The sequence below is a fragment of the Dromiciops gliroides genome, chromosome 4 (genome assembly GCF_019393635.1).
Source record: "Dromiciops gliroides isolate mDroGli1 chromosome 4, mDroGli1.pri, whole genome shotgun sequence".
Lineage (NCBI taxonomy): Eukaryota > Metazoa > Chordata > Mammalia > Microbiotheria > Microbiotheriidae > Dromiciops > Dromiciops gliroides.
Genome location: NC_057864.1, coordinates 70,509,435 through 70,537,359, shown reverse-complemented (window position 1 = coordinate 70,537,359; position 27,925 = coordinate 70,509,435). Strand labels below are relative to the sequence as shown.

The 27,925-nt window shown below is 42.7% G+C and overlaps 1 protein-coding gene across 6 annotated transcripts in view; it reads left to right on the top strand.

Moving 5' to 3' along the window:
* LOC122726762 (protein transport protein Sec16B) overlaps positions 1-27,925 on the top strand; it is a 51,252-nt gene that overhangs the window by 5,323 nt on the left and 18,004 nt on the right. For 4 of the 6 annotated variants that reach the window (XM_043964700.1, XM_043964699.1, XM_043964701.1 and 1 more), the window contains 12 exons: positions 2,048-2,157; positions 3,049-3,169; positions 5,562-5,682; positions 8,900-9,062; positions 10,200-10,348; positions 12,145-12,206; positions 13,313-13,448; positions 14,194-14,424; positions 17,217-17,314; positions 19,183-19,264; positions 24,315-24,432; positions 25,095-25,206. In XM_043964700.1, coding sequence (XP_043820635.1) covers positions 2,048-2,157; positions 3,049-3,169; positions 5,562-5,682; positions 8,900-9,062; positions 10,200-10,348; positions 12,145-12,206; positions 13,313-13,448; positions 14,194-14,424; positions 17,217-17,314; positions 19,183-19,264; positions 24,315-24,432; positions 25,095-25,206 — 1,503 coding nt within the window. Of the gene's footprint in view, positions 1-2,047; positions 2,158-3,048; positions 3,170-4,337; positions 4,430-5,561; positions 5,683-8,899; positions 9,063-10,199; positions 10,349-12,144; positions 12,207-13,312; positions 13,449-14,193; positions 14,425-17,216; positions 17,315-19,182; positions 19,265-24,314; positions 24,433-25,094; positions 25,207-27,925 lie in introns of those variants that run through there. The other 2 variants (XM_043964703.1, XM_043964704.1) reach the window with 2 other exon arrangements.

Genomic DNA, 27,925 nt, shown 5'->3' with positions numbered 1-27,925 from the left:
GGGGGTTAAGTGACTTGCCCAGGGTCACACAGCTGGTAAGTGTCAAGTGTCTGAGGTCAGATTTGAACTCAGGTACTCCTGAATCCAGGGCCTGTGCTCTATCCACTGCACCACCTAGCTGCCCCTTAGAGATAGTTTTCAACATTTGTTTTTATAAGATTTCTAGTTTCAAATTTCTCTCCCTCTCTCCCCTCCCACCCCCTCCCCAAGACAGCAAGCAATCTGATATAGGTTATATATGTATAATCACATTAAACATATTTCTGCATTAGTCATGCTGTGAAGGAAGAATCAGAGCAAAAAGGAAAAACCTCAAAAAAGAAAAACAAACAAACAAAAAGAAATAGTATGGTTCAATCTGCACCTAGATTCCATAGTTTCTTTTTTTTTTTTTTCTGGATTTGGAGAGCATTCTCCATCACGAGTCCTTTGGAACTATCTTGTACCATTGGATTGGTGAGAAGAGTCAAGTCTATCACAGTTGATCAACACACAATGTTGTTGATACTGTGTACAATGTTCTCCTTGTTCTGCTCATCTCACTCAGCATCAGTTCATGAGAAAGCAGAGGTTTAAGTAAGCTGATTCCAGGTTGGAGGGTCTGGAACTCTTGGTCTCTTGAATCCTAGTCATCTGGGCAGCTAGGTGGCACAGTGGATAGAGCACTGGCTCTGGATTCAGGTGGACCTGAGTTCAAATCCGGCCTCACACACTTAACAATTACTAGCTGTGTGACCCTAGTCAAGTCACTTAACCCCAATTGCCACACACACACACACACACACACACACACACACACTCACAAAGAAAAGAATCCTAGTCATGCCTGCCTATGACTCATTGTAGGCCTTGGCCTACACTCATTTCCTTTCTTAATTTTTTCATATGAGGAAGAGGAGGAAGAAGATGGCAGTTACAGTGGCATGGTAGTAACTTACTCACAGGCTCAGTTAGTTGCAATTATTGCAAAGCACCTGTAGCTTTGTAATATTCCAAATATCATCCTGCAGATGAGTAAGAGTAGTGACTGATATTTCTTATTTTGTTCTCTGGTGGTCTGTTAGTTTTCAAAAGATGATAGGTTAAGGACTGAGGAGGGGAAAATAAACACATTTAAAGTGGCCCACCCCAAATTTTTATTTCAGTTCCTCGTCTTTTATATTTATAAAAACAATGACCATAAATCGAACCCTTATACATCATTGTGCCAGGGCCGCATGCTTATTGAATTGAATTGCATTGCATTTTCTCAGACAGGGTTTATACAGAATAAGGTCTCCTGGGATGTCATCCTTTTGTGGTGTCATGTAGGAAAAGAATGGAAGTTGACTGGAAAAGCATTGATTAAATGCTTATTATGTGGCAAACACTACACTAAGTGCTAGGAATACAAGTCACAAAGCCAGGGAGTCCCTGGTTTCAAAGAACTTCCATTCTAATAGGTGGAGACAACACATATATGGAAGTTCAGATTCGGGATGGGTGGAAAGGCTCATGGTCCTTCAAGTGCTTCAGCAGAGTAAGGCCTTAGGGGGCCTTAGGGTTCAGCAGCAGCATAGAGGGTGTGTCCCAGGGAGCCAACCTGTCTGGTGGGCTCCACCTTCTGGTGCCCTATGGTGGACTCTGGGCTTTACAAAGGAGATTTATGAAACACCCTTGACTTGGATGGAATGGAGATAAGAACAGTATTTTTGTTTTGAGGTTTTAATAGCATTAATATGGCTTTGGAAAGGTCATTTAGTTCCCTGGACCATGTTTTCCTCAATTATAAAATGAGGGGGTTGTCCTGAGGATTTCTAAGATCCCTTAAAACTTTAAATTCTCCTGTACTTTGACTTTGGGTCTTGTTCAGGCCATGATTCCAAGATAATCCTACCTCTGGGATACAGACCTGCTTTGAAGCCAACTGTGCTGGATTATTATCTCTTCTCTTCTTCTTGACTTTTGCTTTTTTTCAGTGCTTCGTTTTATTTTTATATGTGTGTGTGTGTGTGTGTGTGTGTGTGTGTGTGTGTGTGTGTGTGTGTGTGTGTGTATGTGATTTCAGGCCAGGATATGAGAATCCATATCAGAACCACCCTCCGACAAGCACAAGGGAAGAGTATACCTATGGGAGTTATTATCATGGACCCTCACAACTGCTGAAAGAAGAGCGAGGTATGTAATATATGGAATAGATCCTTGGGACTTGGCACTGGCCCAGAGACGTGGGTGGGCTTGGAACTCACCAACAGAGCCATTTCTTGGCAGCCTTGTGCCATGGTGACCTACCCAAGAGAGGGAAACCAGATATCTACATTTCTTGATCTTGAGGAATGGAGCTAGGGAGGAAACTGCTGTCCTTTGTATACTAAGAGAATTTTATCGATCCATCATCATTAAGGCAGGTCCCTTAATTTATTTTTGTAACAGTGGAGATGAGTTGTACTGATCCATCTCCCTAGTAGTTTTTGTAACCAAGACCAAAATCTGAGAGCAGAGGGCAGCTAAACTACATGAGAGCCAAATGTTTGACCTTAGTTTCATTAGTATACAGTAGTCTCATTAATTATACCAATGGTCCTCACCACAATTTCCTTCAGAAGACTAGAACTCAACCCATATCCCATAAATGCAAAGATCCTGCTTTATGGGTGAGACATCCCTTGCCATTGTTCACATGTGGAAAATTTTAAATCCCACAGTTACAGATAGGTGAGTAGCACATTCAGTTGTGGGTGGGTGGGTGTTCCAGGCAGCTCGTGACAGCGTTGGAGAGGAGAAGGAGTCTGTTTTGGTGTTGCCTGCACACACAGACACACATACATCCCACCTCTGTCTCCCCACCATTGTATAATTCTGTGCTCTTAATAGTCTGTGGGGGATAAGGAATTGTGTGTCGGAAGCTGGCACCTCCAGCCTCCTCCTTATTCAAGCAACTCTGCCTCATGACTCAAACATATTTTTGGGTGCATTGCTTAGGTATTCTCCTTTTGAGAAAGCAAGCATGTCAACTCTGACCTCTCAGAAAACAGAACTGTCTTGATTCTCTTTTTATTCCATCTATAGTTCCAAGGCAGGGGAGTCCGTACACTAGGCATGGAGATTATAGGGATCAGAATCTCTACAGTGACTATCACGAGGAAAGACAGAGCAGCCCATTTGGGACAGATGGTGAAATTCAGTTTCGGTAAGTGTGGCAACAAAGGAAGATCTGACCCTGGGCCAGGTGCCTCAAGCAAACCTTGGGACAAAGGGATGCTTTCTTCCCTCACCATCAAGGCTACTCTTATGCTGGTCTGGCCTGTCAATCAACTAACATTTATTAAGGGCCTATTATGTGCTAGGCACTGTGCTAAACTCTGGAGATACAAAAAAAGACAAAAAACAATCCCTTCACCCAAGGAGCTCACAGTCTAGTGGGAGAGACAACAAGATATATACAGGATCAGTCGGGCACAGTCTCAGAGGGAAGACACTATGATTAAGGAGGTCTGGGAAATGCTTCCTGCAGAAGGTGGGATTATAACTGAGGCCAGAGAAGCCATGAGGTAGAGATCAGGAAGGAGAATTTTCCAGGCATGGAGGACAACCACTGAAAATGTTCAGAGAATGCTGTGTTTGAGGAACAATGAGGGGGGTATTGTTACTGTGTCACAGAGAATGTCGAGGAGGAATAAGACTTAAGAAAACTGGAAAGCTAGGAGGGGGCTGGTTGATGAAGGGTTTTTTTTTCTTTTTCTTTCTTTCTTTCTTTTTTTTTTTTTGTGTGAGGCAACTGGGGTTAAGTGACTTGCCCAGGGTCACACAGCTAGTAAGTGTGTAAAGTGTCTGAGGCCGGATTTGAACTCAGGTCCTCCTGAATCCAGGGCTGGTGCTCTATCCACTGCGCCACCTAGCTGCCCCTGATGAAGGGTTTTAAAAGCCAAATAGGGAAATTTATATTTGATCTTGGAAGGAATAGGGAACCACTGGAGTTTATCAGTCACTGGAATGATATGATCAGACCTGCATTTTAGGAAGATCGGTTTGACAGCTGAGTAGAAGATTGACTAGGAGGCCAGACCCCAAGTTATTGTACTTAGTCCAGGTGTGAGGTGATGAGGACCTGCATCAGAGTGGTAGCAGGGTTAGGTACAGGGATACAGACAAGGCTGGACCCTGAGGATCTACTTGGGTTTAGAATGCTCCAGGAGACCTGAACCTGCCGTTCAGGATAGACTCTTGGGAAAAGAGGCTCCTTCCTATGTGCCATGGTACAAGAATTGGTTCAGTTTGGCTCATGGCCCCAGGTCTGTCCCCGGAAGAGACCACAATTCGGTGTCATCAGTCTGAACGAGGAGGCTTGGCATGTGTCCCGAGAGAGCCAGCCTTGGATTTAGGAAGCTCTGGGCTCAAGGCCTGCCTGATACCTGGCTGCTTGACCACGGACAAGGCACTTATGCTCTAGGTCAGTGGAATCAAACTCAAATAGAACTGGATCCCTGATAGCCTCTTATTGACTTAGAATACCACATATCAACAATATATGTCCTTTATTATATTTTTATTTATTCTGTTAAACATTTCCCGATGACATCTTGTTAGGGTTCCATCAGCACTAGAGCAAGGAGCTGTGAGTTTGACACATCTGCTCTAGGTAATTCTGTAAGATTATAAGTGGCAGAGGAGGTCTTGAACTATATTGATGGAGGGAGTTTCCTCACTGGGAGTTCTTTACACCAATAAAAGCACAATTCTGGTCCTTAATTGTTATTTTCTGAATTGACCTGATCTCTATAATGTTCTTTAGCATGATCTGGGTCTAGGATGCTCATCTGGTATCAAAGATGGGTTATGGGGCGGCTAGGTGGTGCAGTGGATAAAGCACCGGCCCCGGATTCAGGAGTACCTGAGTTCAAATCTGGCCTCAGACACTTGACACTTACTAGCTGTGTGACCCTGGGCAAGTCAACCCCCATTGCCCTACAAAAAAAAAGATGGGTTACCATCAAAGTGACCTCTGGGATGAAGAAGGGATGAATGGAAGAATAGAGAGGGTCCAGGAAGCAAGAGGAAAGGAAAAGAGGGCAGAAACCCATCTGTGCTGGTGTCTTTATCCAGCTTAGTCCCTCTTAAACCTAAGCACTTTTATTTAAACTAAAGACTACTTGAGACCAATAGAGAAGAAGTCTTTTCTAAAGACTTGGATGTACTCCAGGCCACTGCATCAAGCAGATAATAGGCTTTTTCTTATTTGTTGAATTGCTATGTTATGAAGGCCAATGAGAGAGAATGTCTTCATTAGAGAAGCTGTGGTACAATGCAAAAGACACCAGCTCTGGAGTCAGGGAACCTGGATTCAAATCTCATTATCTGAAATTTATTGATTTTTGTGACATTTAGACAAGACACTGTATTTCCCTGTATCTCAGTTTCCTCATCTGTTAAATAAAGGGCTTGGGCTGGATGGGCCTTTGAGGTTCCCTAGAGCTGGGGTCATTTGCTTCCACCTTTGGCCTGTAATGCCCCAGCAAAAGTACTTTCTCCTTTGGGTTTGCTTAATGCTGTTTTCTCACCAGGCTTTGTCCCTCTTGCTTCAGGTCTAAGAGTTATGATATGTACAAGGAAAGCCCAGCTTCTGGCTCTGACAGGCAAGAAAGGCCGGAGGAAGAGGACCTGCAGAATAATGCATTGGAAGGGGCCCACACTCAGCTCAATGAGGTAACTAACCTGAAGTGGCACGCAGCTTGTTTACCTAAGGTGCCACAGTTAGGAAGCTACTACACTCATTCTCCGTATACAGAGACTTTTGGACTCTCTTCAGAAGCCAGGACTCTGCAAAGCCCTGGGCACGTTTGGCTTGAACAGGGTCCTCTACTTCTAAATTTCAAATGTCGAGTCCAACCCGGGGCAGCTAGGTGACACAGTGGATAGAGAGTGCCAGGCCTGGAGTCAGGAAGACCTGAGTTCCAAAATCTGGTTCCAGACACTTACTGGCTGTGTGACCCTGGGTAAGTCACTTAACCCTGTTTGCCTCAGTTTCCTCATCTGTAAAATGAGCTGGAGAAGAAATTGCTAACCGCTCTAGTATCTTTGCCAAGAAAACCCTGAATAGCACCACAAAGAGTTGGACACGACTGAAAAATGACTGAATGACAATAATGAACCTTCCTCTTCCCCTTGACATTCAGTTTATTTCTTCATTAGATTGTGAGGTTTTTGAGGGCAGAGACTGTCTTATGCCTTTTTTTGTATCCTAAGACAGGCACGGTGCCTGGTCTATGGTGGTGTTGTTTAGTTGTTTTAGTCATGTTTGACGTTTTGTGACACTGTTTGGGGTTTCATTGGCAGACATACTGGAGTGGTTTGCCATTTCCCTCTCCAGCTCATTTTTACAGATGAAGAAACTGAGGCAAACAAGTTTAAGTGACTTGCCCAAGGTCACACAGCCAGTAAATATCTGAAAGTAGATTTGAATTCAGGTCTTTCTGCCTTCAGGCCTGGAACTCTATCTATTGTGCTACCTAGCTGGGATATCCAGGAGGACTAGCATCTCTGGTGTGAGGGCTTGCTGAGCCCTTGGCAGGAATGCTCACCCACCTTTGATGTCCATTTGCCACCCAACTCTCACCTGTACCTACGAGAAGCTGTAGTATGTGCAGTGCCCAGTAAACTGTCTCAGCAGAAAGGCTAAACAAGGTTGAAGTTAACTGACAGGCGTCAAACCTGTCAGGGAGTTAGGGGAATATCTACCCCAAGTACATGAAGACTTTCCCTAGAAGAATGGGTAGATGGGAACAATTTGTTCCAGTGGTCATGAAAGTGGCTGAAGCAGGCACAATGGAGCTCTTAAGAGGGCATCAAAGATGCCAAGATCATCCATTGCATCTTGGGCCATTGCAACTCGCCTTGACTTTTGTCCTGCCACTGGACTTTAATGATGAAGAGAAAGGGAGGTCGATGACTTTATGCAACTTGGCCTCACTTAAATCCAATTCATGCACAAGTCGTCACTGTGATATCATTGGTCCTCTTTGAAAACAAATAACAGTAGACCCTTGATAAATATTGGCGCACTCTGTGTACAGGCTCTTTTCCTCCAGTGGGATGTAAGCTTGATGGCAGGGACTATTTTCTTTTTGATTTCATATTTCTTGTGCCTACCAACAACAAGGCTTGGCTCATAGGTGGCCAGTGGCTCTCAAATTTCTTCTTATTTTTTTGCCCACGGCACAGGATTATTCTTTGTGTGATGAAAGAGAACAGTAGGGAGAGTTGGGAGATACAGACACATGCTTTTGACTGTGTAAGTTCCATTCAATCTGGGGCATGCCTCACAAGAAGCCGGAGGACTGGCAATATGGTGCCAGTGTTCTGGGGAACCCTTTGAGAGCTGCTCTACTAAGCATGTCATAAATGTTTGTTGAGTGGAATTGAATTGGCCTCTTGCCCTCGAGCTCAAATAGATTGGCAGTTTGTTCCTCTCAGAGATCTGTGAGCTACTGGGATATTTTAATTTAGGTAGGAAGACAGAGTCACACATTCTATCTACCCTGATTGATGTGGACCTCTCCCAGAATACCTATGGTTCTTATCATTGGTTCCAAAGAATTTAGTGATTTTTCCCGATTCTGTTTCATATGGTTTCATGTGTGTCTCTCTTATCTCCTCATTTAGGTTGTGTTTCCCAAAGTCAGGGGTTAGGGTTCTGTATCCTTTACAAGGGGCCCACTCCTGAGTGTGGCCAGCACCAGAAAAAAATGTTTATCAAATAGAAATTTAACATTTAAAATACTTAACAAAATAATTGAGCATCATTTGACAAAATAAATGAAGAACCATTTAACAAAAGAAATAAAAATGCAATAAATCACGGTTAACATTTTATTTTAAAACTGAGTCACAGGGATCTTTATGTGTGGATTAGCAGCTCCAGTTTCTATTTGAGTTTAACACTGCTGCTTTACAGTGCCTAGCTCAGGAAATACTTGTTTTTTCATAAAAGTATCTTATTATTTTCCAGTTACATGTAGAGATAGTTTTCAACATCTGTTTTTATAAGATTTTTAGTTTCAAATATTTCTCCCTCCCTCCCCTCCTGCCCCCTTCCCCAAGACAGCAAGCAATCTGATGTAGATTATATATGTACAATCACATTAAACATATTTCTGCATTAGTCATGCTGTGAAAGAAGGATCAGAGCAAAAAGGAAAAACCTCAAAAAAGAAAAACAAAAACAAAATAGAAATAGTATGGTTCAATCTGCATCTAGATTCCATAGTTCTCTTTGTTTTTTTTTTGGATTTGGAGAACATTTTCCATCATGAGTCCCTTGGAACTATCTTGGACCATTGTATTGCTGAGAAGAGTCAAGTCTATCACAGCTGATCAACACACAACGTTGTTGATATTGTGTACAATGTTCTCCTGGTTCTGCTTATCTCACTCAGCATCAGTTCATTTGAGTCCTTCCAGGTTTCTCTGAAATCCACTTGCTCATCGCTTCTTACAACACAAGTAAATACTTGTTGATGTATTGAACTCTTTTTCTACCTAGGAATCCTTTTACTATCACAGTATTTATTGGGGATTTTGAATTTTGGTTCTCTTTTTTTTTTTTTTAATTTTTTTTAGTGAGGCAATTGGGGTTAAGTGACTTGCCCAGGGTCACACAGCTAGTAAGTGTTAAGTTTCTGAGGCCGGATTTGAACTCAGGTACTCCTGAATCCAGGGCCGGTGCTTTATCCACTGCGCCACCTAGCTGCCCCGTATTTTGGTTCTCTTAAAAGAGAACTAACAGGAGGGAGAGGCCTCTGCAATGATCTACTCGACTGATGAAGTCCAATCTTCCCAATGTGTTTCCATTGTCCAGTGCCCAGCATATAGTAGGTGCTTAATAGATGTTTGTTGATTGTTCACATTTTTTTTTAATTTACAGCTTTCATTGTCTGGTGAATCCAGCTTGCTCCAGCAGTATAAGGATTCCGGTCTTAGCTCCAGCAGCTATGAGCTCAGTCAGTACATGTTGGATTCCTCTGATCAGTTTGACTCAACCCCTTTGAAGACCTGGAGTCCTGTTCAGACAGGTGGCAGCAACACAGGTCTGCTAAGAAACCATGTTTGAGGCCCAGCTCCTGCCTCATTTATAAATGGTCCTGAATTCCCTGGTAAAATATAAGCCCCTTGAGGGCAGGGATTATTTTATATTTTGTCTTTGTATCCCCAGTGCCTACAATAGTATCTGGTATAAAATAGGTGCTTAATAAATCTTGTTAATTGGTTCAATGCATAGGCTTCCATAGCATGGATTTTAATTATGATATTAACCCAAGGCTCCCATCTCTTGTCCTCTAGTTACCCTGATAATGAAGATCTTATTGTCAGTTATTAGGGGGGTGGTGCTGCCTCCAGCTGTCTCGTGTTTGGCATTTGAATGGTGGTCCACTTGGGACATGAGATAGTAAAAGGTGGCTTTTTTTTTTACCTAGATAGTAACACCTACCTAAAAGGAGACTCTTGGAGGTGAGGAATCAGGAAGGGATGGAGAAGGTAATGGTCACCCACAGAGCAAAATGACATTTCTGGGATGATGAATTCTCAGAGAAATGAAATCTCAAGGACCAGGGATTTTGCATGTTTTGTAGAAATTGGGTCTTTTTTCCTTGTTAGAGGAAAGAACCTGTTGGTTATCCTTTGGGAATGAATGATCATCTAAACCTTGTAACATGTTTGGAATTGGCCTGGTCTATAGAGGTTCTAGAGCAGGAATTCTAAACCTAAGGTGAACCTTTAGTCAATAAGCATTTATTAAGCACCTACTATATGCCAGTCACTGGGAATACAAAGAAAGGCAAAAGAGGTTCCTGAACTTGAGGATCTCACAGTCTCATGTAAATATAACTATAAAAATATTTTGATAACCATTTTCCGGCATAATCGATTTCCTTTGTAATGCTATGTATTTTATTTTATGTATTTAAAAGCATGTTCTCTTCTGAGAAATCAATCTTAGACTTTACTGGTCTGCTAAAATGGTCAATAATACAAAAAAGTTAAAAAAAAACTGTTTTAGATCATAATCCCTTTCAGCTCTCAATCCTTTTATCTTGTGATACTTGGGCCCTGTCTATTTTTCTAGCCTACCCAGAATCTTGCCCCAGCTGTCATTTCCACAGGAATGCTTTATAACCCAAGACACCAGTGTCTGACAATGATTATCTCTGTGTATCTCTGGTTAGAAGATGCGTCAGTTCGTCCTGTGGATCCCATGAAGTTCTTCATCCCTCACACACCTGTGTGTTTTGGGCCAGGAGGTCAGCTGATTCTGGTGTGCCCCAACCACCCAGCTCACGGGCAGGCAGCACTTGTGGAAGTGCACAGTTTAGAGGTAAATGTTAGGAAGCCCTCTCCTTCCCCCTATCACGAAGATGTGCTGGGTACATTTCTGCTCTTAACTTCTTTCACCCTCCTCAGTCTGAATTTCTGATCATGTATAGAGATTATAATGATCTGCTTTCATGGGAAACAAGAAGAAAACTTTTTTTTTCCAACTCATCAAATGAGCTAATATTTGTAAAATTCTTTGCGCAGTGCCTGGCATACTTGTTGTTATTGAATCATTTCAGTTGTGTTCAACTCTTCATGCCCCCTTTGGGGTTTTCTTGGCAAAGATACTAGAGTGGTTTCCCATTTCCTTCTCCAGCTCATTTTACAGATGAGGAAACTGAGGCAAACAGGGTTTGGTGACTAGTCCAGGGTCACACAGCTAGTAAGTGCCCGAGGCCAGATTTGAACTCATGAAAATGAGACTTCCTGACTCTAGGTCTGCTGTTCTATCTGCTGCACCACCATAATTTTACAGGTTCATAAATAAAGACTCTGGGAGCTTTAGTGACTTGCCCATCACTATACAACTAGAAAGCATCAGAGATAGGATTTGAATCCATGTCTCTCTGACTCCAACCTGGCATCCTATCCACTGTACCATACTAGCTTGGGCCCAGGTTTTCCTTGACATGCTAACAGCAGGCTGCCTCATGTAGAAAGATTCCTTGTTCTTCAACTGGATACAGAGGACATGCTCCAGGTTGGTGGAGTTCTGAATCACAACTAATTGGATTATGGAGTGTTCCATTCCTGGACAGGCATTAGAGCCTAGTTAAGTGCACTAGAATTTGAATTTCTTGCCCAGATCTTTATCATAAGGAACTGTGATTATGGCAAGGCTTGGGAAAAGGAAGCACGATGCTCCATTTCAAACATGATACAGTGGGAAATATTCTGGATTTGGAGTCAGATGACCTGAGTTCAACTCCTGGCTTTTCCATTTGCTAGCTATGTGTTTTCTCATCTGTAAAATGAAGGGATTGGACTAGATGTGAGGTTTCCTTCAGTTTGGAATCTGAAGTCTTATTTTTTCAAGCTACCTGATATGAACCATTTTATTTTATTTAACAAATTTAATATTTTATTTTTCCCCAATTACAGGAAAAATATTTTTTTTTTTGTGGGGGCAATGAGGGTTAAGTGACTTGCTCAGGGTCACACAGCTAGTAAGTATCAAGTGTCTGAGGCTGGATTTGAACTCAGGTCCTTTTGAATCCAGGGCTGGTGCTTTATCCACTGCACCACCTAGCTGCCCAGTATCTCCATTTTACAGATAAGGAAACTGAGGTGTCAATAGAATAAGTGGCTTGCCCATTGACTCATCTATCTATAATTATTCTATCAACCAGCTAGTAAGTTAAATGGTAGAACTAGGATTTAAATCCAGATTTCTAGATATCAAATCCTGCTTTCTACAATGCACTGTCTCCATTGATTAAAAGGCCACTTCCTTCTATTAAGATTTTATTTTTAGTTAGGATAGCCTTGCCTAAGTAGCAGAAATGTTCTCAAATGATTTTTTTTTTTTTTTTTTAGTGAGGCAATTGGGGTTAAGTGACTTGCCCAGGGTCACACAGCTAGTAAGTGTTAAGTGTCTGAGGCGGGATTTGAACTCAGGTACTCCTGAATCCAGGGCCGGTACTCTCTCCACTGCACCACCTAGCCGCCCCTCAAATGATTTTTTAAACCATTTTCTCTGAAGGTTGGCTAAGGGAGACTGAACAAACCCTTTCCATCTACTGGCCCAGGTGGAGCAGGGCATCAGATGGACAGAGGAAGTCTACTTTTGTTTTTCAGGTTTTCCTTAATGACACTGCAGAACAAGAGGAGCTAAGAGCTTTCTCAGGACCGCTGATCAGGTAAAATTCTTATAGGACTTTCTGAGTAAGTCTTCTTTATTAGCTAGAAGTCAGTCCCTTATGTTCATGGCTAATGTACTTCTCAGGCTGCTATCTGTTTGGCTCTGGCTTGACTTTCTTTGAAGAAAAGGTTCACTAATGGATAATGGAGCAAAATCCTTTGTATTGCAGGACAGAGCCAAATGTGTCATTGTCCATATTGATTTCATCTTTTGTAGCTAAAGAGAACAAGAAAACATAGGTTTAAAAAGAAGAGACCACCCAGGGGAAAAAAATCAATTAACATTTGCAGAGATCACCTCAAGGAATTTCTAGGGATCTGTATGAGTGACAGCGGATGGATATTAGAAGAGTACACCATTGTCAGATTGGGTTCTGGGAAGATGCCAGCAAGTGAATTAATGCTTTTGAAAAAAAATAGCCTTAAAGCATGGCTTCCACTAGGGAATTCCATGACAAAATTCAATAGTCAGACTAGTATGAGTGGGCACTTCTTCCCTCTGTAGGATTGAATTGGAGTTTCTCTATTTCAGTGATTATTTTTCTCAGCTTGATGATGTACATTCCAAGAGAAAAAACAAGAACCCAGAGTATTTCTAAGGCCACGGGGCATTCTCCTTCAGTTCTAAGTGAATAAAAGCTTTGTTTTCTGTGGCATATAACTATGGAGGATAATGGAAAGACCACTGAATTGTGAACCAGGAAATCTAGACTCGTTCCATCTCTGTCACTACCTAGCTTGGGGAATTTAAGCAAGTCCCTTAGTCTCCCTGGGCCTCAGTTTCCTCATTTGGAAAAGAGAGGTTAGATCCTATAACCTCCTTTAGTTTGAACATGCTTTATGAGCTGATGGTCCTAAGTCCACCTAAGTCCATTCTCCTTCCTTGAGATGATGGCTCCCAGACCTTCCCTTCCCCCCCCCCCCATTTATGTGGCCAGGCTTTTAGAGTAATCCTCATTCATCTAGTTGCCTTCATAGTCAGTCCCTAATCTCCTTCCCTGAGGCATCTTTCATCAGTTTATAGAGAATCCTAAGTAGCCTTCCCTTGAGTGTTCTGGAATATGACTCCCAGTGGCTGACTCTACTTCTTGTGTTGCTTCCACAGGGAAGATGTGCACAAAGTGGATGTGATGTTGTTTTGCCAGCAGAAGGCAGCTTTGAGTTCCAAGGCTGAGACCCCAAGGGGTAGAGACTTGGCCCTTCTCTGGAAGTTGCTGGTTCTCCTCTGTCGACAGAATGGAGTATGTAGACACGCAGCCCCAGTTAGGGCAGATGGGAATGGAAGGGCTGGATTTTGAGTCTTCTGGTTTGGATCAAGGGGAGTTAATTTCATGGACATTTATGGCAAAATGTCAGAAGCAAAGAATTGCTCTGGGGAAAAAAGAGTGCATGTACATATAATTGTTATTTTTGCTCTAGACCTGTGAATTCATCAGGATAGGGAACTCCTGGTGTGTGAACTCCCTCTACTGATGGAGGCTGGTAACTCAGCTATTATAGAGAGTCTTATGGGGTTGATTGGGTCACCGAGAAGTTAAGTGACTTTTTCTTATTCCATAGTTAGAAAATATGAGAGTCACGACTTGAACTCAGGTCTTCTGATTTCCAAGGCTGACCCTCTATCTTCTGTACTACACAAATGCCAATTTCAATATGTGAACCCTTCCACTTGCATGATGGTCCAGCCGGCTTACAACCCCACAAAAGAGTTACAATTTTTTGTCTAACTTGCTCCTGATGGTCTTCCAAAGAAGTCACGACTATCATCAACAATGCACGTGTACATGTGTGTATGTCTGTGTGTGTGTCTGTGTGTAAGGTAGAGGAAAGTGGAAGAAATAACTTTTCTCTTATTATACAGATCTTTTAGAAAGGGCAGGGCTTGTAAGTCATTGTTTTCTTAGTCTGAGCCACAGATTAGAACCAACCCAGGCTATTGTTGGACTCCTGCTATAGGCCTCATGATCTATTCTCTTTGTTCTGAAGTCAATGGTGGGGTCGGATGTAGCTGAGCTGTTGATGCAAGACTGCAAGAGGCTGGAGAGATATAAGAGACAAGCTCCTGTAGCTAACCTGATCAACTTGACCGATGATGATTGGCCAGTACCGAGCTCTGGGACACCCAATCTCCTCACTGGTGAGATTCCTCCCAGCATGGAGACTCCAGCCCAGATTATCGAGAAGTTTACTAAACTTCTCTTCTATGGAAGAAAGAAGGCAAGTAATCTCTAATTTTATGCCTATATCTCACAGGGAGTTTTATTTCATTTTATTTTATTTTTTAAATTTTTTAAATTTTTATTTTTTTTAGTGAGGCAAGTGGGGGGGGCGGTTAAGTGACTTGCCCAGGGTCACATAGCTAGTAAGTATTAAGTGTCTGAGGCCGGATTTGAACTCAGGTACTCCTGACTCTATCCACTGTGCCACCTAGCTGCCTCTCAGGGAGTTTTATTTTTAAAGTAGTCTAGACATGGTGGATAGAGAGCTGGGCCTGGAGTCAGGAAGACTCATCTTCCTGAGTTCAAATCCAGTTTTAGACATTTTCTAGCTTTTTGACCCTGGGCAAGTCACCCTGTTTGCTTCAGGCAAACTGTAAAATGAGCTGGAGAAGGAAATGGTAAACCATTCCTGTATTTCTGCCAAGACAACCCCAAATGGAGTCACAGAGAGTCGGACACAACCGAGATGACTCAACAGCAACAACAGACGCGGTGCTTTAGTAGAAAATTTTTTAAAAAATTGGGGGGGATATTATAGGGATTTCAGTCACATAAGAGGATGACAGGTTTGGGCAAACACAGGGTAGGACTGATGGCCTAAGAGACCAAGCCTTCCTTCCTTCCCTCCCTCCCTCCTTCCTCCCCTCCCTTCTTTCTTTCCTTCTTTCCTTCCTTTCCCCTTTCCTTCCTCCTTCTCTCCCTCCCTCCATTTCTTCCTTTTCAACAGGTCAGCAGCTTCTTAGTGTGCCTATGACACTGAGAGGTTAACTTGTGAGGTAAGTGATTTGCCTAGGGAAATACAGATAGTATACATCAGAAGCTGGACTTAAGCCTAGGTCTTCCTGACTCTAAGGTTAAGGGCTGCTGTCTACCCATAATCCCATAGTGCCCTTCCTCCCTCTCCCTCCCTCCCTTCTCCCCCTTTGCCTTTCTGTCTGTCTGTCTCTCCCTCTCTCCTTTCTTTCCTCTCTCTGTCTCTCTCTGTGTCTCTGTCTCTGTCTCTGTTTCTCTCTGAAAGGATTAAATAGGGAGTTGTTTAGAATGATCAATTTCTTTTCACCTGGAGGTAGAATTAGCTCATTAGCTCATTACGGTCCCCAAATGACAAATTTCCTGGCATTGAGGAAGTAATGGGTAATACTAGCATGGTGCCTTATACACATCCACCGTTCAATAAATATTTGTTGAATGAATCTCTATTTTAGGGAAAGTTAGATATATTTGCTCTCTCATGGAGTCATTGACATGATTGATTCAGCCTTAGAGAGGTGTGAATATCATTCCTGATGGTAGCTATTAGAGCATGTAGCCCTTATCTATTATTAATTTAACAAATCAACACAGTGTCTGTGGACCAGGGCTGATGATGGAAACTGTTTTCAGTGTTTGAGAAGCAGGTTGAGTCCAGTATTGGGATTAAAGTTACACCACTCTGGTACTTCCTCCTCTGCTTCTCATGTCTTAGACACAGGGAGTTTTTTGGCCTTTAATAAGGTCAAGGATGTTATACTTGGCTAAGTCTGAAGACTGACCACAGCTGCTAGTCAGGGTTTAAAGGCAATAGCTTTATGACTCTTGGTTCTTGGGGAGTGGAGGTAGGGGAGGAGCAAACTGGTAGAAGAAATAATCAACTGGGTGGTGCTGTGGATAGAGAACTGGGCCTGTCACCAAAATATATATATATATATATATATAAAGGGGCAGCTAGGTGGCCCAGTGGATAGAGCACCGGCCCTGGATTCAGGAAGACCTGAGTTCAAATCTGGCTTCAGACACTTATCACTTACTAGCTGTGTGACCATGGGCAAGTCACTTAACCCCAATTGCCTCACCAAAAAAAAAAAAAAGAAAGAAAAAGAGAACTGGGCCTGGAGTCAGGAAGACCTGAGCTCAAATTTAGACACTTAAGAGCTGTGCGATTCTGGGCATATCTTTGAACTGCTGTCTGCCTCAGTTTCCTTATCCATAACAATAAGATTATACATATTGTTTGCCTTCTCAGTAAGTGTGTGCATGTATGTGGGGGGATAGGGAGAAAATTTGGAACTAAAAGCTTAAAAAGAAAAAACATCTTAAAAATAAATAATAATTTAAAACAGCTAAAAAAGGACAATAAAGGCACCTGCCTCCCAGGGTTGTTATGAGGATCAATTGTGATAATATTTACAAAGTTCTATATGTTTTAAATGCTTTTGCTTATGTGGGGGGGTGGAGGAAGGAGTGGGAACAAGTATTATTAAGTATCTACTATGTGTCAGACATTTCTTTTTCTTTAATATTAATACCTGAGCTACAAAAAGACCTTGTAACTTGGTTTACTACTACTAGTATGCTTTAAGCTTTACAAAGCTCTTTACCTATGTTAACTCATTTGATCCTCCCTCCAACCTTGTAAGACAGGCACTATTATTATTATTATTATTATTCTTCCCATTTTACAGATGAGGAAACTGAGGCACAGAGAAGTTAAATGACTTGATCAGGCTCATTCAGCTAGGGAGTATCTGAAGCAGGATCAAAATATGGGTCTTCTGGATTCCAAGGCCTATAACTCTGCTTCACTTAAAACCAATGCACACACAAGTCAGGACATCACCCTGTGATGTCATTGGTTTTCTATGAAAATGAAGGATGAACAACAAACAAGTGAACTGCCTATATGCTAGCCACTGTACCATATAACCATCTCAACCTGGTTCTGGTGAATAAGCCCCAAGCAAAGAAATACCATTTTTCAGTGGTGGTAGATCAAGAAGGCTGATACTGACCCAGATGCATGCTTGATTTTAGGAAGCCCTGGAATGGGCCATGAGGAATCATTTGTGGGGCCATGCACTCTTCTTGTCCAGCAAGATGGACCCAAGGACCTACAGCTGGGTCATGAATGGGTAGGTAGGAACCCCTGTTTGCTCACAATATTTAGTGGATTGTGGGGATGTGGTGTGGGAGAGAATGCAGGATTCCAAGAAATAATGAGGCACAGTATCTCATATTCTACTATTTTATTGTGTACCAGATACAGATTCATCTTTGGCAGATTTCTCAAATGCAGACACAATAAGCCCACTTACAGAGAACCCTGCTTAGATATTCTGACCCTTTCTTCCTGCCCCCCAAAAGACCAAAGAATCTTAGTAATATTTTTATAGGGGATATGGTCTATAAAAAACTAAGTGGGAAGGAAGATTATGCTTTAATACTTGTCTTCCCCTTGGTTATAGCTATGAAGCCAACTCAATGTTTATTTCTTTAAGATCTAGTGATTGTCATACTGATAGGGGAGGCTATTCTACATAGTGACTAGTGAAATAATTTTATTGCCCCAGACCTTAGTTTCCCCAGCTGTCATATGGGACCAGGAATAGTTTTGCCTTATGTCAAGGGCAGGCAGTAGATAGAGTGGCGGGCCTTAAGTCTGGAAGACTCATCTTCCTGAGTTCAAAGCTGGCTTCAAACACTAGCTGTGTGACCCTGGGTAAATTACTTAACCCTGTTTGCCTTAGTTTCCTCATCTGTCAAATGAGCTGGAAAAGGAAATGACAAACCACTCCAGTATTTTTGCCAAGAAAACCCCAAATGGGGTCATGAAGAGGTGGACATGATTGAAAAACGACTGAACGACAAAAATGTCAAGAAAATTTAAAATGGTGAAGAGTTCCAAAATGACATCATTTAAAGAGTTTCAAACTCCCAAGATCAGAGTGATATTAAAAAAGAGATGCTGTTCTTGAAAATAATCCCTTTTGGGCTAATAGCAATGAGCATCCCACCACTCCCACGCTTGCAGGACTTGTCGCTGCTTCAGCTTTTTGTTTTGGCCCATTGCTCTTTGATGGGACCCAGTGAATTGTGAAAAATATCTCCCACGGAATATCCTTAAATCTCAAATCAGCTGTAGACCTTATTATATCCTTGTTAAGCATATTCTGCAGTTTGTCATCAGTAGGATAATTTCTGGTCCCTGTTCCACGCCTCTTTGGTTATTGATAATGGTCATTTAGTGCTTGTGCGCACAGAATTATAAGCCTGGGCAGCTTTATACTTGTGATGAAATAGAAAAAAAAACCACAAACCCACATCCAGGCCTATGGATTTGGCACAGAAAGCTAATATGCAGTTAGTGGGTGATGGGTAGCTGAGGAGGAAGAGGAGAAGGAGGAAGAAGAGAAGGAGGAGGAGGAGGAGGAGAAGGACTGCTTTGCAGAAGAACTACAAGGTGGTGCTTGATGCCTTGAGAGATCTGGGAGTTATGAAGCCTGCTGCTCAGTGGATGAAGGCTGGTTTCTTGCATGAAATGCAGTGGTTCAAGAAATGTCAGGGTTCAGGTCTTGATGCCAAAGAGGAGTAATTCCCCTCAGGCTTGAACCTCAGGTAGATAATTCTCTTAGAAGAGTGTATGGTACAATGAGTAACTGGGATCAGTTTTCTCATCTGTAAAAGGAGGATAATTATAGCACCTACTTCATGGGATTGTGAAAATCCTATGAAATAACCTATGTTAAGTGCTTTATTAACTTTAAAGTGCTCTGCAAATGCTAGCTATTGCTATTGATGTTATTATAATTATTAATATTATTGCTCTTGTTGTGACCCGTGATTTGCCATAGAGAATAGCTTATGTTTTCATAAATGCAGCATCTCGAAAAGCTGAAAAAGCCCTTTTCCATGTCTGAGGTGAACAGACACCATTGTTTCCTCAGCTTGGTCTGCGATCCCAAATAGTGCATTGATTATGGCCCTTTTTTTTTGTTCTCAGCTTCATTAGCTCTCTGGCCCTCAACGATCCCCTGCAGACTCTCTTCCAGCTCATGTCCGGGAGGATTCCTCAGGCAGCTACGGTACTGTATGCAGTTAGATGCCCCTAACCCGACCCCTGGTGCCCTTTGTGTTATGGGGTCGGGGGTATTAGGAAATATGATATTGGCTTACTTTACACTGAGGGTCAATTCCCCGGACTCCTCCTTTTCTTCCCTCATGGGTGGCTACTTGCCAACAAGAGTTGTCCTGCAAAGTCTATCACATTGGGTCCTGTGGAGTGATTCTCATGATGCCTCAGGCTGGCTGCTGCCCCATCTGGGGAAACTGATAAGAAGTTCTCAGTCATGCAAGGTTACTCATGATCATTATGATCTCTTGTTCTTCCCAGTGGCCCTATGAGGAAGAATTAGTATTGTCACCCCTGTTTTGCAGACGAGGAGACACTAAGAGCTGATGTCTGAGCTAAGATATGGTAGATATAATATTGGAATTCACAGTCCTGGAGTTTTCTGACAATCTGACAGTCTTGAGGTATGATGTTGTTCTCTGGTGTGCAGTGATCATTACAAGGAAACCAACATCTGGGCTTGCTTTACAAAGTCATGGAGTCTCAGAGGTAGAGGTGGAGAGGTTCAAAGAACCTCTGGTTCCAATCCCTTCTAAACATACTTCTATATAGGAGAGATCCCCTGAAAAGATTCCTATGATATGACAGTTTGCCCTTCACTAAATATCATCAAGAGAAGGCCAAATGACATTTTTTTGTTGTTGTTTAATTGTTTCAGTGGTGTCCAATTCTTTGTGACCTTATTTGGGGTTTTCTTGGGAAAGATACTGGAATGATTTACCATTTTCTTCTCCAGCTTATTTTATAGATGAGGAAACTGAGGCAAACAGGATTGCCCAGGTTCACATGGCTAGTAAGTATCTGAGGCCAGATTTGAACTCAGGAAGATGAGTCTTCCTGACTTCAGGTCCAACACTCTCTCCACTGTACCACCTAGCTGCCCAAATGACATTTTTTTTGTTATTGTTCATCCTTCATTCTCAAAGAGGACCAATGAGGGGGATGACTTGTGAGTGAATTAGATTTAAGTGAAGCAAAGCTGTGCAAAGTCATCAGCCTCACTCTCTCCTCCAGAGTCAGAAAACTCCAGTGGCAAAACAAAAGTCAAGAAGATTGGTAGCCTGGGATACAGTGGGTGACCTTGATCTTTCTAATTAACGTCTTTCCCAGGCTAGTTTGTCTGAGGCAAATGACATTTAGTGAGGGGCAAATGGTGCTATCCTGAAGCAGCCAATTCCTGCTTTGGACAGCTCTAATGGTTAGGATGTGCTGCATTTTCTTACATCCCTCTTTGTTTTTGTCTTTTTTTTTTTTTTGCAGGGCAATGAGGGTTGAGTGACTTGCCCAGGGTCACACAGCTAGTGTCAGTTGTCTGAGGCCAGATTTGAACTCAGGTCCTCCTGAATCCATGGCCAGTGCTTTATCCACTGAGCCACCTAGCTGCCCATTACAGTCCTCTTTGTAAATCCCACCCGTTGGTCCAAATTCTGTGTCCTGGGACCAATGGAAAAGTCTCTAATTCAAGTCTAGGGTCTACAAAGCTGATAACGTCACTTCTCTTTATCCTGCTGCATCTGAGATGGATAAACTGGACCTGGTAACAGAACCTTTAAAGGAACCCCAAATGACTAACTCTATTATCAATAACCATATAAAGCATATTGTTAAGATGAAAACCCTAAGTGACATGATGGCCAAAGAGAGATTTTCCTCCATTACATCCAACTTCATGAATTTGTTTGATGAAAGTGGTCACTTAAACAATACCCCAGGAGTCATTTAAGCATTTTCTACCACAATGAATGTGCATTGTAGAGAAGTACAATGTTCAGTTATTACTGCATCTATCTTAGATGGGACAGCCCTTTCAGAATTAAAAACAGTCCTGAAGTGCTTCCTGAGCAAAAAAAAAGTCCTGAAAATGGAGGTTAAGACTGATTCTTTGGCGATGGGAGGAGTGATTGTTCATATAGGAGAACAATGTGTTTATATGTTTATAAAAACCCAAATCCAGAAACTAAGCATATACATATACATATATATGTATACATATATAAACATATATATGTGTATGTGTATGTAAAATTATTGTATACATTTCCATTTATTACTTCTTTCTCTGGATACAGGTAACATCTTTCTTTATCTGTCATTTATAATTCATTTGGGTATTTATAAAAGTAAAAATAATGTATTTGCTCAAAGAATTCATTTATCAATGTGGCCCAGGATAGCATTATTTTTTTTTGGGCTGCTATATTGCAATGTTGACTCACATTAATCCTATAGTCCACTAAACTTCCTGGATCCATTTCAAAAGAGGTGATGTCTAGCTATCCCTTTCCAATCTTGTACTTGTGAAGTTTATTTCTTTAAACCCTAGGGTAAGCTTTTGGTTTTTTTTTTCACTATTAAAATTTGTCTTATTAGATTAAACCCAGGTGGTCAAAGTCTTCTTGGATCCTGACTCTGTCATCCAACATATGGCCATTCGTATTTGCTTGATACCATTTTCAAATCTGATTAGTATGTTCTCTTTGATTTTATAAAATTTGTTGATAAAAACATCCACTAACACAGGTCTAAAAGCAGATTTTCCAAGGCACTCCACTAGCAACTTCCTTTCAAGCTGGCATCAAACTACCGAGTACTCTGGCTTTCCTTCTTCCCCAAGTCACCAATCAACTCTCTCCAATCCTATTGGCCACACCTCTCCATTTTGTCCACAAGATTAGCAAGGGAGACTGTTAAAAGCTTACCTGAAATCCAGGTCAATTCTACCTATAGCATTCTCTTGAACTACCAGCTTAGAGTTTTGGGGTTGTCTTGTTTTGGACCTCTGACTTCATTATGAGGGGAATTCATCCATCTTGAATGCAGATGAACCACTGTCTGTAATTTATAGATTTTCCTGGCACTAAAAAAGATAAGTAGCTTGCCCATTGTCATACAGCCTTTGTCAGAGGGAGGACCTGAACCCAGGCCTTCCTGACTTCCCAAGGTCTGTACTTGATGCTATGCTGCCACCAATCTGATCGTTGTTACTGTTCATCCTTTGTTCTTTTTTTTTTTTCTTTGTTCTTTTGGTGAGGCAATTGGGGTTAAGTGACTTGCCCAGGGTCACACAGCTAGTAAGTGTCAAGTGTCCGAGGCTGGATTTGATCTCAGGTCCTCCTGAATCCAGGGCCTGTCCTCTATCCATCGCGCTACCTAGCTGCCCCTCATCCTTTGTTCTTGAAGACGACAAATGACATCATGAAGGAGATGGATTTACGTGAGGCAGATTAGCCTCACTCTTTCCTCCAGAGTCATCGAAGTCCAGTGGCAGGACAAAAGTCAAGAATACCGGTCATGGCCCAGGATGCAGTGGGTGACCTCGGCCTATGTCAAAAAAGGAAATGAGGATGGGTTGGCAGGGCCTGCTCTTGATAAAGCCATGCTAGTTCTTTGGGATCACTGCTTGCTTTTCTAGTTGTTTACCAACCATCATTTTGATGACTCTCATAATTATTTCCCCCAGGAATCCAAAGTCTAACCCACTGGCCTCTAGTTTACAGTCTGTGGTGTCTTCCCTTTCTAAAAATGAGAATAACCTCTCTCCTTCTTGAGCCCTGTCTCACATTCTTTATGGTCTTTTGAAGATAGGCATTTGAAGTAAGGCCTTCACACTCATATGCACGATTCCTTCCAGTTCCCTGGGTTGTTACTGTGGTTCATCTAGGCCTGGTGGCTTGAACTTATTCATTAAGGCTAAATCGGTACCAGCTGGCTCTCTCTCTTCTCTTTGTATAGTGTGAATTATCTGTCTCACCCTCCCAAAGGAGGTTTGCAAGTGCCAGCCTGGACAGGGTGTTTGGGGAGGAAGGGAGCGTGATTGATAAGGCCATTAGCGTGTATAGGGGAGCCCTCTGACCTACATCTTGCCTCTTCCCTGCTGGTTTCAACTTCAACAAGCATGGGCCTAATGAGCGCATCAGAGCTAGCTTGTGTACTCATGAATTATGTCGATATTCATTAGTTTGTCTGCATCGGTGGGTGGCAGCCCCACTCTTCAGGTGAAGAGATGAGGGGGTGACAGTGTGGCTAGTGGGCCTTTAGATTCCTCAACGGGATGAGGTGTCTTGTGATATTGCTACTCATTATCCCATATTTGGTGAAACTCAATGACTCCGGAGCCTCATCTCACTCTTTAGTTTTAACCTGCTGCTGCATGTATGTATGCATGTATGGTAGCGTGCCATACAGAATGCAGCATACAGCATGTCATTTCATCAGTTATCTTTGCCTCTAAATATCTACTAGGAGAGGCACTAGCAGATACCCCAGTGGCTAACATGTGGGCAGAGGAGGAAACAAGGGAAGGAAGATTACAGTTCAAGGGGTTTATAAAGTTGGATGTGAATAAATTCCATCCTTATGTATTTAATTATATCCTTATGTAATCGACAATCCTGTATATTTTATTTTATGCATTTAAAAACCTCATTTTGAGAAGGAGTCCTTAGGCTTCTCCAGCCTGCCAAAGGGGTTCACGACACAAAAAAGATGAAAGAACCCCGGATGTAGAGGGATATGTAGATTGGATGGCTGTTGGCCCATATACTTTCCTTACTTTTTCTCCTCTAAACCATGTCCCTGGAATTTAGCGCCCAGCTCCCAGGTCTCCTCATAACAGATATTCTCAATATACTGAATTTTCCTACTTGTTTATTCTCCCTGACTTCCTGGGTCACTAGGTGACAGCAGTGCTGTTAAGAAAAGATAGGAGGTCAGGCAAGGCTGCTCATTCCCTGAAGGGAATGGCTGAGGCAGCAGAAATACTGATTCTCCACTCTCCAAGGACGCCCTCCCTGGTCAATCCTAAAGGGCCAGCAGAACCCATCAGGAATGCTGGAGGGGAGGGAGGGGGTCTCCTACATTAGCTGGGAAGTTGGAATGACTCAATCACCCTTCCAGTTCTGAGATCCTATAATCCCATGATTCTCAGGAGGGATCCCTCTTCTCTGTCAGTCCAGCTCTGGGAAATTCCATTAACCTGCCTTCTTTCTCCTCCTGTTTTTCAGTGCTGTGGGGACCAGCATTGGGGAGACTGGAGGCCACATCTGGCAGTAATGCTTTCCAATCATGCTGGAGACCCAGAATTGCACCAGCGAGCCATCATTACGATGGGAGATACCCTGGGTAAGGCAAAAGAAGCAGAGATTTTTTTTTTTCCAAACCCACTTAGAGAAGTCTCAGCACAGAATATGCCCGCAAAAAGCTGGAGCTGTGAGATGCATTTCCCCAATACCAGTGTCTCTCTGGAAGGAAGGTCAATGAATCAACACACATTTATTAAGTGCTGGGCACTGCTAAGTGTAGGAGATGCAAAGACAAAAATAAATCAGTTCCTGCCCTCTGGGAACTTACATTCTGCTGGGGAGAGAGCTCTCCCATGGAAACCGTGGGGAAAGGAGCAAAGATCTACCCTCGGTTCTGTGTGTCTCCTCTGATCTCCTTCATCAAAAGTTTTAGATATGGATCTCAATCACTTCCTAACCTTAGGACTGACAGCAGTAATTAGAAACACCAGTGAATTTCTAACCAGAAGTCCCTTTCCCCTGACTAAATACCCTTCCATCCTGCCTCCCTCCCTCCCAAGCACACCTGCTCTGGATTTATTTGCTAATTATCAAGGCCCCAAATGACTGAGATTGAGAATGTGGGGTGGGGGGGGGCATGTATTTCTTCATTTTCCCACCAGAGGGTATCCATGCGTATACCATTAGATTCACTGATCTCTGCATGGGCACGTCCTCTGGTGATTGGCATAACCTTGACTGGCCTTTGCTTTTTTCATCCAGCGGGGAAAGGGCTATTGGAGGCAGCTCACTTCTGCTACCTGATGGCCCATTTGCCTTTTGGTCACTACACTGTGAAGACAGACCACCTGGTTTTGCTGGGCAGTAGCCACAGGTACATGGATATGTTAGCAGAGGGGAAGTAGATGGAACACGTGTGAAGGGAGGGCCCTTTTTTTTTTAAAGGACATTTTGAATTTTATAATCTCTCTTAGATTCAATTTCCCCTCCCTTTTTTCCCCCCTCCCTTTTATGAGATCTCCAGGTCAGTACTGTTTCCAAGGGCAATATCCCTGGGTAGCATCTTTGGATGCAGAGAAATGGCACCTCAGCCATCATGGACCACCAAGGGTCCTTGATCTGCAGATGTCACTTAAATTGAGAAATATTTTAGTGTTTGCATCAAATGTATTTGGCCACCAGGTGGTGCTCTGGTCCCACAGTCTGAAAACTACAAAATGAGATAACATTTTGGAGGGACAGGACAGGGCAGTGCAGTGGGAAGTCCCAGGTTCCTTGGGAAATTGCTGGGTGCCTGTGACATACAGGGCTGGCCCCATTCTATTTTTCAGGGAATTGGTTTCTTTCTTGCCACCTTCTCTTCTGTTTATCCTCCTAATGCCCAGTATCTTCAGGGTGCTGCCGCTCTGGCCACCCAAGGCCAATGACCCAAACACCCTCTACCCCAATACTCTGTTCCAACTAGCTCTCCCTAGAGAGAGCTAGTCTTTGTAATGCCCCCTCCTCCCCCCAATCAAAGTTTACCAGTCTCATTCTGAGAGGTCCTTGTTCTCTGTCAAGGGATCGCTAGCTCATCATAGACATTTTTCTGTATTAATGCCATAATGATTGTATGTCTTCATTAATCTGTTCCCCTTCTTGGGTCCCAGATTTGCAGTTTAAAAGGGAGTTTCTGGAGACAGGGTCTTAATTCAGAGTCAAGTCAACAAGCATTTATTGAGTGTTCCAAGTGCAGTGCAAAGCACTGGGGAAATTTGAAGAAAAGCAAAAACAGTCCCTGTTCCCAAAGAGCTCATGGACTGATGGGGGTGATTCCATGCAAACAAACAAGATATATCCAGCATAAATTGAAGCTAATCTCAAAGAAAAGGCAATAGTCCCTTCCCCCAAGGAGTTTACAAGCTAATGAGGGAGGCTACATTCAAACAAGTGTTTACAAACAAGATATATACAGGGTAAATTAAAGGTATATAATCTCAGAGGGAAGGGACTACCATTATAGGGGGCTGGGAAAGGCTTCTTTTTTTTCCCCTTAGAGGCAATTGAGGTTAAGTGACTTGCCCAGGGTCATACAGCTGGTAAGTATCTGGGGCCAAATTTGAACTCAGGTCCTCCTGACTCCAGGGCCAGTACTCTAGTCACTGCACCACCTAGCTGCTCCTTGGGAAAGGCTTCTTGCAGAAAGTGGGATTTCAGTTGAGACACAAAAGAAGCTAGGGAAGTTAGGCGGCAGAGGTGAGGAGGGAGAGAATTCTATGCATGGGGAACAGCCAGTGAAAATGCAGACTCGGGAAATGGAATGTAATGTGGGAGGAAAAGCAAGGAGGCCTATATCACTGGATCTTAGAGTATCTGGAGGAGAGTAAGATATAAGAACACTGGAAAGGTAGGAACAATCCAGGCAGAGGAGTGACTGGAGAAAAATTCTATTATTATTAATATTAATATCAGAGAAAGCTGGGGAGGCTGGGTGATACAGTGAAAAGAGAGATCTAGAGAAAGAGGACGTGTGTTCAGGTCTCATCTCTGACTCTTGTGACTTTGGGTAAGTTTATTTTTTTATTTTAATTTTTTTTTGTGAGGCAATTGGGGTTAAGTGACTTGCCCAGGGTCACACAGCTAGTAAGTGTGTAAAGTGTCTGAGGCCGGATTTGAACTCAGGTCCTCCTGACTCCAGGGCCGGTGCTCTATCCACTGCGCCACCTAGCTGCCCCAACTTTGGGTAAGTTAAATTCACTTCCCTGGACCTCAGTTTCCTCACCTTTAAAATGAAAGTTTGGGGATATCAGATGGCCTCTGAGGTCACCCCAGCTCCAAATCTCTGATCATTTTGTGGTCCTCTGCTCAGTTTTAGGAACCGAAGCAGGGTGTTAGGGAAGATATTTTGAGCAGGTGGAATCTTTTGGTTTTCCTTCTGATCACTGAATGTAGTAGCAGCTTTTTCTGTCTCCTCACTCATCCAAATACATGGGTAGCCCTTTGATTTCTGCCTTAGCAGCATTTCTGCTATTTTCTTCTGAGCTGTCCCTGCTCACCATCCTCTCTGTGAAGCTCTGATAGTTGCTTCCTTCATGTCATTTTTTCAGAATATTATTTCATTGAAAGGATTCATCACCTAGTAGTCATCTTGCATCGGTGTTGGGCTTCTCTGGACTTAGCTAGGCAGGTCTTAGGACAGTAGAATCAGTCTATCCCCGGGGCCAAGGATGATTTTTTTTTCCCAGGCAAATGGTTGTTTTCTGGGGTTTTAGGGTTTTTCTTTGGGGACACCTTGGAAAATACACACACTCATGTTCCCAATAGAGAGAAATTACTGGTCATTCACAATATGAGAGTAGTCTAGATGAGATGCTCCCCTATATTGCACAGAGAAGGATAGAGAGAAGCCTGTATTCTGGGTTCAGCTTGCTTTGCTTGGTTCTTGAGTAAGAAATTCCATGTTATATTTAATTTTATTTTTTGTGGGGCAATTGGGGTCAAGTGACTTGCCTAGGGTCACACAGTAAGTGTCAAGTGTCCGAGGTCGGATTTGAACTCAGGTCCTCCTGAATCCAGGGCCGGTGCTCCATCCACTGTGCCACCTAGCTGCCCCC